Consider the following 13,055-nt stretch of genomic DNA (forward strand, 5'->3'; position numbering starts at 1 on the left):
TTAATTTGCTGATACTGATTTATCTTGGTTCCACCAGAAGTTAGGTGGTTCTGGATCAGCCTCTGGTTTTTAGGTACTTGCTGTCTGCTAATTTTCAGTTGGATATAATTCCAGATCATTTGGATTTTTTTTCTGATTGAGAATATGTTGGGGGAGGGGAGTAATGCTATTTATTTGCAAGTAGTGAGAAAATAGACTTGAACTTTCATTTTCTGCTGAGAAACAATTTCAGTGAAAAAAAATTCTTTAACTTTATTGAACAAAATTCCTGTTTGAAAGATTATATGATTATCAGTAACATACCGGTGCAATTAAAGGGGGACTGTTCATGCTGCTTTCAGAGCTTTTGTTTCTGTTATGTTGCTATTATCTACCTGTAGTTTGAATGTTGGTTTCATAAGTGTAGTTTTCATCTTCATTGGTAGTACAGAATTTGGAGAGGAAGGTGGCAGTTGTTTGGGTCAGTACAGAGATGTTGACTCTCTGAAGGTATGCATCTGTCAGTACATGACCTGAGTGTTTGCATTACTGATCTGAGTGTCCAGTTGTTTATTTTGATCCTCACACAGCTGAGGTTCTCATTTTAATTCAGGCATTCGCAAAAGTGGATTGTTGGAAAGTCAAGAAGATGGGGGAGATTGGAGAGAGGGTGTTTTGTGATGTTCCATGTTTTGTACAATATTCATCTCAGTTAATTTGTTGTGCAGAAACAACAAACTGTGATGGAAGATGAGTTAGAAAAAGAAGATAAACCTTGGAGAGACAAAATGATGCAACGTAAGGTAAGGTTGTACAATGAGCTTTTGTCAAATGACTGTGAGGTTACTATCATATATGACAATAAATGTTATTCTGGAACAGTTAATACACCAGATTCTGTTTATTAATGATAAATATGTGCCAACACCTGTCCTATTTTAAAAGTAGCTTAAGTCTATCCTACTTATTTTGGCATAGGAATTGATCATGAAGCTACAGTTGCAAATGGAAGAGGAAAAAAAGGCGTTGGAAGAGCAGAAAGCAAAAGAAAGACAACACCTGGCAGAACAACGGAATACAGCAGCTGTGAAAATCCAAGCTAGATTTAGATCATTTTTAGTCCGTAAAAAATATGCTCTCATCTTAAAAGAATGGAAAGATGAAATAAAAAAGAAGCAGAAAATACTAGAAGAAATAGAGAGACAAATGAAAGAAAAAGAGGAAAAAATGAAGAGGCGAATGGAAGAAAAGAGGCAAAAGAAAGAGGAGGGAAAAAAGAGGCAAGAAGAACTTGAGAGACAGGAATATTTGGAACAGGTGAGGAGGCATGAGGAATATGAGAAAAAGAAAGAAAGCCTGAGACTTGAAAGAGAAAAACATCTGCAAATAAGAAGAGAACAGAGAAAACTAGGAGAAAAAAGAGCAAAAGCTGTGATGAGTGGAAGTGGAGAAAACAACAAAGAAAACAAAAAGGATAAGCAGACAGAAAATACAAAAGTAATAAGAGAACAGAAGAGGGAACCAAATAAGCAAATAGAGGAACAAAAAGAAAAACAGACTGAAATGACGGACGGAACAAATAATTGGATTATTCCAGCAGAAACAAATTTGACACCAACACCAAATATGCTAGGCTCTGAGAAGAAGCAACACTCTTCTCAAGTAAATAATGAGAACATATACATTAATTCAGTAGCACATGTAGAAGAAAATTACTCACAAACTAGAGATCTTAATAAAGCTCCGAATAGTCATACTTCAAAGGATGAATCTGTTAATTTGGGAGCTAATGACATGGTAGAAAATAAGGCAAACAAAATATGCAGCAGTTCACCAAATGTCCAGCCAAATGCTAGTCATAGAGAAATCAAAGATCAATTTTCTCACTCTGAAAGAATGGAGAAAACTCTGTTTCTAATGGAAGATGCTAATGAGGAAGTCAGAGAGACCTGGGACAGAATTCAAGATGTAGCTGGGTGTTCCAGTAGACTAGTTCTTCCTGATGATTTTGAAAAGAAGAGGATAAACTGGATGAACACATGTAAATCTTGGTCTAAAATATATCAAGAAAACCAAAGAAAGCAAGCAACTATAAAAAAACGACCAAGGAAAAGTTCAGTTAGCAAGATGCCTCCACTAAGTACACAAAAGATAATTCATAGTGGCCCTTGGAGTACTCTGCAGCAGGTACTATACAGAAGATTTAGAATGAAATGGGAAGCCATACCGTCACTTTTTTTTTTTTTTTAAATTCGGTATGTCAGTGGAATGCTGTTTTGGAGGAGGAGGAGATTATTGTTGAGCAGGATATACATCTCAGTGAGAGTTCCTCTACACAAATGCAGAATAAGGGCAATGAGAATGACTTTTGAATTCCTGTGAGCATTGTGGAGCAGACTGGTGTGGTATTAGTCTTCAAATGATTGATAGTATCTTAAGTCTGTAAAAGGCAGGAGTTCCTAGCTCCTATTTTCTGCTAAATTAACATGGTTTTGCCTTTGCACGAGGGTCCACATTTCAGCTCCTGCTCATCTAGCCCCTTCAGAGTTTTGAGAAGACTAGTGTCTTCCAGAAGCAAGACATTGCTGATCAGCTTATAGATGATGTTTTGCCATAAACATTTCTTAGTTCCCAGCATGTGCTTAACTTACCACTTACTAACATCACTGTATGCTTGCTCTGTGCTCTCATCTTGGTATCCACTCTGAGATGACATACTAGACTACATACACTTTAGGCTGAAATATTTTTGTCTGTTCTTGCACACTCACTCACTCGTTATTTATGATAGTGTGATGGGAAACAATTCACACTATTAATTGCTTTGCTTAGTGTTAATCTTCCATCCATTCAAATTCAATGTCATTAGCAAAGCATCAGTTTTATTTATTTTAAGGTGGATGTTAAAATAAAACAGATTGTTTTCATAATAACTTCTCCTGTTTAACAGATAAACCCATCATTGCCATCCTTTTCTATATGAGAGGATTAACACATTAGTTGCTTGCATTTTCTAGTGTTAGTAGAATGTAGTTTCGGTCTTTTTCTTTTTAAATAAAATAACCATAATGTGATATTGTACAATGAATGTTCAATATACAAACGAATAATTTTATTTATCAATAAATGCATGTAGGTCACAACACTTACACTTGAAGATTTGCCAGCTTGTAGCCTCTCAACATTATCCGAGTGTTCAAATCTTCAAGTTTTGACTCTGAGGCGCTGTGGACTAGTTGCGCTGGAAGGACTAAGTAGCTGCAAAGATCTAAAGTATATCAATGTGGAGGTACCACGCTTATTTGTTTCTTTATTACAAACCAGGGAGAACTGCCAGTTTTGATGCTTAGGTGGTTATGCAGTTGCATCCAACTGAGTATATAACTTTTATTGCTTTAAGAGCATAAGAGCATAAGATGCTTTAAGAGCATATCAACAAAATACTCCCAAATGTGAACAAAGTTATACCACCAGATTTGCATTGTATATAACAATTTGCATTGTACTAAAGCAACAGCCTGCAAATGAATTAAGCTATACTAAGAGAAGTGCATGATAGTATCAGTCTAGGATTAGCATTAGTATGGCACAGTGATAGATCTTCATTACCTCAGTCTGTCTGATTCATGAGTGGGCAGATGCTGTTCACCACAGCAGGTGCTCAGCTTAAGCAGGAGTAGGTAGAAGCAAGAGTCCGTTGCAATACACACTTTGAATATTAGTTAAAATTACTCACATATATCCTCAAGGAACAGTATAATGAGTTACACTAGAGGCATAATGTCTAGGTACTTGCTACTGCACAGTGTCCTACATAGCCTTGTAAATTTAATGACTAAATAAAATGTTTTGCTCTGTGATACATCTTAGTTGCAGAACTTGACAATTTACATGAAACAACTTGGTTCAAATAAAAAAACCACATTTTTTATTTAATGTGTTTTAACAACACCATTTCACAAGAAAATTAACGTGCCCCTATTATTTGTAGAAATCTTGAATGTTTCTGCTTGCCCAGTAACTGGTGTTCTTTCCAAAGTATGGAGCTTCTGTTGGTTTTGGGTTTTGTCATAAAATTTGGAGAAGACAGCTGATAATAATTATAGTTAAAGGAGTGTTGTCTGTCCAGTAATTAGAGCTTTGCAATAGGGCAGGTTGAAATACTTGTGTCCTCCTTTTCTCAGTTTTCTTATGTATTCAGAAAGTAATTTCTGGGGTTTGATAATTTTGGGTACCTCAAAATACAAGAGCAAAGTGTTAGTATAAGGGCATAATATATATCTAAGATGCCAGTCTTACTAAGATTGGTATCTATATGTGAATTTTTTTAGATCAAATATTCTCTTACAAAACAGTTTTGGTTTTGTGATTTGGCTTTTTTTTAATTTTAAAATATGCTTTAAATGATATACAGGATTGCTTCACTGGGATATGTCAGGATAATTTAGTTAAGGAGAAAACTCTTAGATATACTTTAAAGTATCTTTATTAATAAATTAATAATTATATATATTGTTAATAATAATACTTTATACTTTCACTGTGCCAGCTAATGTGGCAGTTGTCTTCCATGCAACTGTAATGAAGAAACAGCCTCTTTTGTGACAGTTGAAACAGTCTAAGATTGTTTAATGGGTATTTCTCACATAGCTAAAGCAGCTGCCTCTGTTTCCCTTGGACATTCATTCCTACTTGATATTGCCCCTCATTTCTGTTGATACAAAAGCTAATATTTAAGCCATTATCAGTTCTCTGCTTTAACTTACTGGTGCAACTGAAGGGGCTGTCCAAGGGCAGGAGTCAGTGTTACGGCTTCCAAAGGAAGCTAATTCTGGAATAGGAATTAGACTATTTGGCTTAATTGGTTTGTTACAAAGGCAGGGAATTTAAGTTTTGTTTGAGCATCTGCAGGTGGAAAAAAAAAACCAGAAGAAAACAGCAAGGGCAGCAAATAGTGAAATAAAAATCCAAAGAAGCATTATTAAAACGGCCTGGGGAGGGGTATGTTAAAAGAGCAAGATCTCTTGGGGGAAGAACATTAACACTGTTCTCAGCTAATATTTGTGACCAAAATACCTCTAAATTAAGATTTTCACTATTAGTAAATAGGATTCCAGCAAAATGATAGCTGTCTTCATTAGTGTCTAGTAAATCTGATGGTTTCTATGCAGTTTTTAGTTTAGTCTCCCAGGATTTGGGAAGCTAGGAAAGCATTTATGGAAAAGATCACTCTGTCCTTAACTTCTCCTTACACTTTTTGTTTCAACTTCTGGGCATTTTCAGAGCCAGAATGAAGTTTGAAATATATTTTTGTTCTATCCCAGCAGGAAACAAAAGGCAGTGTCTATGACTCATCAATTTATTTTCCTAATGGGAAAAATAGAGATGCCCTTACTCCTAGCTAGAAGTTTAGGATAAAAATAAGCAATGATGACAATATACCATATTTTTACACTTAATTCTGCTATTTAACTTTGGATGCTATTTAATATTCTTATTTACCTTTGTTGCAGGAAAACAACATTCAGATAATTGACTGTGAAAATCTAGAAAATCTCTGTATTCTGATTCTGAATAAGAACCATCTTTCATCAGTTTGTGGCTTAGATGGCTGCATAAATCTCCAAAATCTGGAACTTTCCTACAACAGAATAACTCGAATTGGTAAGCAAATTAATGAAAAATTATTACAATTGGTATAACAATATTTGTGCTGTTCATATTCAGAATTATACTTCCTTTGGGTTCAGGGCCAGCCAGCTGCTAAGCCCAAAGAGAATGAAGAAACAGACTTAGAACAGACCTGCATTTTAAAGCATACTCAACTTCACATTTATTTGTAGTATGGCTTAGCTACTGCCATGTATTCCATCTACCAGATCATATAACTATTGTCAGCCAAAGAGAACTAAAAATCTTTCTAGAAGGGCCCTTAGTATTACCTGCACTAACTTAATTGGAATATGTGAGTAGCCTGAGTTCAGTTTATCTATAGAAGCAATTAATATAAAGCCTAGCCTTGCAACTGCATAGAGTTCCAGTGTGTTCCTGACTGACACAGTAAGTAGTTATATAGAAATCGTATTATCTGTCTGAGTCTGTGAACCATGCTAACACTGGACCACAGCCTCTCTTTCTACTAAAATGCTTCCCATTCTGTCTCCAAACTATTGTTCTATACTTCCCTCCCACTCTGGCTCTTCATTGCTGCCCCAAAGCTGGAAAAAAGAATGAGTCTAAGGTAAAATTGTGCAAATCATTTAGGCACAGCAGGTATGCCAACCCCTATTATATTTACAAAGGCAGTTTGTTATATTTGTTAGGTCCAACAGTTGGCAGGCAACAGGTGTACCTTTAGCATGTGGTCAACCAGTTAGAATGTACACATGCCCAGACCACTTAACAGATGCATCAATACATGAAATCTTTGTGCCAGGAGATAGATGTTTGCTGTTGGCCAGACAGGAATTTTTCATGTAGTGAACAAGTGTTTGCCTCTCTGCCTGTACTGCCTCTCTGCTTGTACTACTACTCAGACTGTAAAGTGCCTAAGGGGTAGATATTGTGTCTCAGCTTCTGGTAATCAAAAATATTGCATTGTGAGACTTGTGTTATGTAGATTTTGTATAGATGTAATCAGGATCCAGAGCCTTTTCTAGTGACAAAAGGTCAGGAAAGTGTAATGCAGTGAAAATAACTAAGAGCTTTGCTGTATGTAGGTAGAGAAGCCAGTTTTTTGTTTTTAGAATCATGTACAGAGGGAAGACCATTAGTGGTCCCTCAAAAGCAACATTAACAGTTGAGAAAAGGTAGTAGTAAATTGCCAGATCATTACTTGAAAGGGAGCTCTCGGGGCTTGAAAGTAGCAAATTTCCTTCAAGAAGGCAGCACAGCAGACAGAACAGAACTAGATTTAACAGCCACCCTCTACTCTAGGGACTTGGGTTTTGGTGCATGACATACTATGCAGTTTGTAAAGGCCACCAAAATACGGGTGACTGTAACTTCAGTATTATAATCTTAACAGCATGAATCTTCAGAGATTTGTCCATTGAAATAAAATCTTATCATCAAGAAAAAAATTTGCATGTGATGAAGTAATTAATTTTGTATAAATTGAAACATGAAACCTGAAAAGGTGACTTTCTAGTTGTATTCTTAGTCTGCTAAATCTAAAGATGTTACTTGGAAAGACTGCAGAGCTGGGAATGGAAAGCAGATAAGGAGATTTTGATTTTGTTTGTCTTGATTTAGACCTTTAATTTTCTTTAAAGTATATGGACGTACTTCATTTTCCCGCTGGACAGCAGGAAAATAATGTAAAACAATTATTAAGCTGATGGATGAAACACGTTCACGTAAGACATTTATATAAAGAAATGGTTTCCACTGTTTAAAAAAAAAAAAAAAAGTCTGAAATAGTATGAACATGGATAATGGAATTCTGTGATAAATAACAAAGGCATAGCAAACAGGAAATGGGAAAGCTTAAAAAAATCTGTAGATTTAGGGGGTTTAATGTTGATATTTTAAATATTTTCTAGTATTTTTAATATGTGCACATTTGGAATGTTAGTATTTGTGAACAGAGTTTATAATACCTGAGAATAAAGGTGCTGGAATATCAATGTTTACTGTAAAAGCATATCAATACCCTAATGAGAAACAATAAAATAAACTGGTTAAAGAAGCTTCATCTATATCCTTGTGGCCAATAATGCTGGATAAGATTCTTATTGAGATTTATCTCATTTGATAAAAATGTCTGCAAGATTACTGTAAGAATGACATAGTATTAGTGGATGACACTTAGGAATGTGGCATCTGTGTGGAACGTAGTATCTTTGTACAGGCCAAGTGGAGTAAAATCTTCTTGGACTGTCTCTTTTGTGCAGTGTGGTGCTATGTTTACTGAGCCTTTAATGAATTTGAGTGGGTAAATAAATGTTCACAAAAATCAGGTTGGAATCTGTCTTTCTCCTCTCCAGAACTGCTTTGAGGATGTCTTGTTAAAACAGATGCATAATACAGGATTTATTTCATACAATAACATATTGGTTGTAGGTAGCTGCATAGAATACACAAAAATGGATTTATGGGTTTTAAGAAGTTATTGTATCCCTCCCATCTGTAAATCTTGCAGGATGTCCCTTAGCAATTTTGGAAGCTGCAGGACTCTTCAGTGTTCTCTGTTCATTCAGCTTTAACAAAGGCTGTGGGCTTTTTCCTAAGAAGTAAGGCTTATTTACGTTTGTAATACTTCTGTTTTAATAACTCATTGTAGGAAACTTCAAGCATACTATGATTTCTTTTTTCTTTTTTTCTCCTCTCATTGAAATATAGCATCAGTAGGGGAAAAATTAGAGTTGCCAGAAAACCCTTAAAAATAACAGTAAAAGTACGAGAAGTATGTCTCAATTATGCTTTTCCACTTAAGAATGCATGATCATAAATTAAGGAATTGTGTCAGTAATACACTGAAGTTCAGTGCATATGTTTGTATTTGGAAGATGGATTAAAAATTTTCTTACACAAAAAGTAGCAGTTTGACTTGAGTCATAGAATGTACTTTTGTAGGGTGTCTATATTGCTACAGTAAGTTGGCTAAAATCCTGGCAGTGCTAAGAATAGCAGTGCATAACCGTGGATAGCCATAAATGCTTCTTTGGACCTACTCTTTTTAGGAAAGCACATAGAGGGGTTTTTTTATCAGACACCTTTCAGTTTTGGGGGGGTTTTTTGTATGTGTTTTTTCATGTTCACTGTCAGCTTTCACTCCTTTTTTATCATTCATCTTTGTCACACATCATTCATCTTTGTCACACATAGAAGTTACTTCAGAACTGCATTGATAACTAACATAGAGTCCCTAGCTAACAGAGTCCAGCTGTACTTTGCAAATTGCTAAGAGCTACTTCTATAAAGGTTCTCCACAAATCCTGCTGAAACCACATGTTTTTCAACAGAATGCATTTTCCCATATACTGCTATAGCTGTTGTTGGTTCCATCAGATGTAAAACAGACAATATCTTCTGGAAATTTGCAGAAGACTTTCATGTTTATTTTTAATTTTGCATGTGTACAGAAGAAACATTACAATACCATCTGTTTATATTACATTATTCTCTCTTGTGTATGTTTCTGTTGGACTGCATTTGATAGTTTCAGAATAGATTGTGATCCCATTGTATGTAGCCTTGGCATGTCTGTTCCAAAAGACATTCAGTCTAATTAAACGAGACAGATGAGGAGAAGGAGATGTAAGAAAGGTGCTTTGTGCAGCATGCAGAATAGGAAGTTTTCAGATCCTGTATTAAGTCCTTGCCTTTTCTTACTGTGTGTGCAGTCTCTCGTCTCTGTCCCACTCCAGACTAATTCAGTGCTTTTAAAGTTTCCAGTACTGCTATGCTGATAAATTAAAAGTGGAGATTTAAGAACTGCTCTTGTGAGGAAATCTTGGAAGCTGTTAATTTTAACACTGTCTGGAATTAAATTGTTTTGAGACCACTAGATGGTGCTGGTTCCTTTTTTATTTATATCCAAGCATAAAAGAAAATACAGACCAGGATCTTGCAGTCAGGGTAGTATGTCATAGGCATGTTTGAAATTCTTTCAGAATAATTAAAGATTTGTATATTTATTTCCTAACACACAGTTTTGGTTACAGTATGGGACATTTGTTTTAGATTTAGGATGAGAACTCTTTAATATCAGCCGATTGTGTTATTTCTACTAGGTGCTTTCCATTTATAAATTACTATGATTCAAAGGCCTATATTTGATTGGGTATTTTTAAATGTACTGCCAGTTTTGGCAGTATTTTAATTTTTTACTTCTGTTTTCTATTTATCATTCATTTTATTTTTTTCTTCTGTATTCTCAGTGATCTATGGTGCAAACTGGTCTCTGGTCTCATAATCTAGTTTATTCTCAGAGTACAATCACAAAGGCATTCACCTCTGTAAAGCTTGCCCAACTTCCTTTTGGGGACTTGGGAAGTTTTGGGTGAGATAAAGATGAGACAAAGTGTTAGCTCAAATAATCCTGTGAAGAATACATGAAAAGTAAATTCAGAAGTTCCTGATTTTAGATATGTTTTGTAAAGGGTGCCCCTTCAAAGGAACTTTACTACACATGTACAGAAAAACTGCTTGGACCTGTAGCAAGTCAGACACATCAGTGCTCCAGAAAGGAAGCCATTGCAGAACATCTGGCATGTGTAAGACCGTGGAAAGAGTGTGATTTTTGCCATTGTAAGAGGACAATTTGGGAAAAATTCTGTGAAAGAAACAGATGCTGACAGGAACCTTTTCCTTTGCATCCTTTTGGGGTAGAGATCACACACATTCTTGCTCTTTACACTAACTTGCAGGAGTAAGTTTGTTGAGAGTGTAATGGCTTTAGAAGTATAGCTTTATACTTAAAGGCACCACATTTTCTTTACAAATTTCTTCATTAAAAATATTTTATAATTTCTTAAAAAAGACGCGCATAAATAATAGAGGTGGTGCTAGCCTAAGTTTTAACGGAATTTGTTCTCACCTTGCTCATAACCTAAAAAAAAGCTTTTAAAAATGAAATAATGAAAATTAACTTTTTAACATAAATACTGTTTCCATTCTGAAGGGTGATTTTTAAGAGGGCTTTTAGTATTTCACAGAGCCCATAGGTTCTGAGTAGCAGTTATAAAGTGCTTAAAGCATAGTAAGTATAGTTTATCACTGAAAGAATGTTCTGTTCCAACAGAAGTGCTAAAGGGGTTATGAACTGTTATTATTGCTTGGTTAACAGGATCAGAAATTTGTGAACTGTACACATTGTATATTTGATAAAGTCAAAATACAGTAATTATTTTTAAACCTTATACAGGACTAATATTAATTGTTACTACAGATAATATAAATATATTGAAAGTTCGGTGTTTTCTTAGTACTTGAAAACCAATAGGTTTTTATTTCATTATGGCTTAATTCAGCTAAAATCTTTAATTTTCAGGTGGTCTGGAGTCATTGAAAAATCTTCAGCAATTAATTGTGGACCATAATCAGTTAATCAGCACAAAAGGTCTTTGTGAGGCACCTACTCTCATTCACCTAGACTGCTCTTTTAATCATCTCACACAAGTTGAAGGCATTCAGAATTGTGGACTACTTCAAATTCTGAAGTTGCAAGGCAATAACCTCCAGGAGGTAAAAGCTTTGAATTCAGTGGCTGATGTGCATACGTCTTTGTTAACAGTCATATTTTTCAGAATGCTGATCATGTGCTCTTTGTTTGCTGTGGGATGTTTCATGCTCTTAGGTATGCTTTTTCTTCCCCTATTAGAGGGATATTTTTCAAAGATACAAATGGCTAGCAGTTAAGTATTTTCTTGCTCCTAAGGCCTTGAAAAATTGGCCCCTCAGTAATTATATTTCCCTCCTTTATTTATAGCATCTAGTCTTCAGTTTATATTATATGATGCTGATTCTTTGTTTAAAATGTAACAAAATATTATTATCATTACGTATAAGTAATAGTTCGGGCTGATTTGGTGTATGTTGATCCTCCAAAAGTTCAAGTTTGTGCTGCGGCATTTAAAATAGGAAAGAAATAGGAAAGTAGTTTGCTAACTGTACACTTAGTCATATTTACTGACAATGGTTCTCCTATGAGAGAGGAAAACCATTGTCAATAAGCAGCAAATAACTGCATAAGTAAAATAGTAAGACTGTGGCTCTTGGTCTCTTGACTCTTTCTTTTTTTTTTTTTTTTAAATGTATATTGACTATTGACTTGCTAGGTGAAGACATTAAAAAATACTTACCACCTGATACGTAGAAATTATATGTGACAATTGGTACATACATGATAAGGAAATGATGCATATATCCAAAATGTGTTTTTTGCATGTATTTAGTAATGATTTATGAAAAGCATCTGGTAAGCATTCCATTGTTGTTTCTCTAATTTACATTAATTTTAAATAACCATCTCTTTTCTATTTAGCTTCCAAGACTGGAAAATCATGTTCTCCTAAGAGAACTATATTTGGATGACAATAGCATTTCTGCTGTGAGAATGCTTTCTTTGTATTGGTTGCCTCTATTGCAGATTTTTTTGCTGTCTCAAAATAGGTGAGCAAGAAACATTCTTCCATTTACAAAACTGATACAGAGGAATTTACTAACATAACACTTATCTGAAAAGTATAATTCTCAGTATGGTTAAGATATCACTATCTTTTCCAGATATTCTTTGAAAATATGTTTTTGACAAATAATAGCATTGGCTACCTTTAGCTAGGAAAATTTGAAACAGCATTAACTACGAAAAGTAATTTTTTCTAGAATATGTTATATGAAAATAATTTTTGAGCATTGTGGCATTATTAAAACCATGGTGTTTCTTTTTTTTCCTTTCTTTAGCAATTGTTTCTAGAGTATGTCTGTCAAACTTCATATTTCACAGCTAGCTTATTCAAAACAGACTTTGAAGGCTATGCTAAGTGCAACTACTAGAGTTAGTTAAAAAAGGCAAATGAGGATGTTGGTTTTTATTTTGCATACCTATGTTAATGCCCTCCAAAACAAGCATATTTGCTTTAATTTTTCACTCTTATGGTTCAGTTTGAAAGGTATAAAATAAAAAAGAAGGATCAAGACCAGCACCGTAAAACTAGATCATGCACTCAAGTACTCTGTAATTAGCTTTCTGTTCATTTTCTAAGCTTATCTGTTCATCTGTAGAGTTAGAATGACTAGATATTCAGGAGTCAAAATTTTTATTTCCCCACCCCCTTTTTCTCAATTTAAATTCTGCAAAAAAAATAAGGAACAATTATAATTTACAATGTGTTAGTAGTAAAATGAATTTTAAATTAGTATAAATTAATTATTTTTCTATACTGTGGCCATTTCACTCTGAATAAGATTGATCTCAGCTAAACGAATAGAATATACTCTGTTACATACAATATACAGAATACACGTCGAACTAATCACTTAACTCTCCTGTTAGTGAAGAGGAGATGCTTTTAGAGTGTGATTCCTCTGCCATTTTTAGCCATTTGCTTTGAGATTAATCATACCCTACA

The 13,055-nt window shown here is 34.7% G+C and overlaps 1 protein-coding gene across 1 annotated transcript in view; it reads left to right on the top strand.

Moving 5' to 3' along the window:
- LRRIQ1 (leucine rich repeats and IQ motif containing 1) overlaps positions 1 to 13,055 on the top strand; it is a 113,423-nt gene that overhangs the window by 6,575 nt on the left and 93,793 nt on the right. Inside the window, exons 8-13 of the mRNA XM_072881578.1 lie at positions 708 to 782; positions 958 to 2,166; positions 3,116 to 3,268; positions 5,493 to 5,643; positions 10,976 to 11,169; positions 11,969 to 12,096. Of these exons, the coding sequence (XP_072737679.1) occupies positions 708 to 782; positions 958 to 2,166; positions 3,116 to 3,268; positions 5,493 to 5,643; positions 10,976 to 11,169; positions 11,969 to 12,096 (1,910 nt within the window). The remainder of the gene's footprint in view (positions 1 to 707; positions 783 to 957; positions 2,167 to 3,115; positions 3,269 to 5,492; positions 5,644 to 10,975; positions 11,170 to 11,968; positions 12,097 to 13,055) is intronic.

This window comes from Ciconia boyciana, chromosome 1, assembly GCF_034638445.1.
Source record: "Ciconia boyciana chromosome 1, ASM3463844v1, whole genome shotgun sequence".
Taxonomy (NCBI): Eukaryota; Metazoa; Chordata; class Aves; order Ciconiiformes; family Ciconiidae; genus Ciconia; species Ciconia boyciana.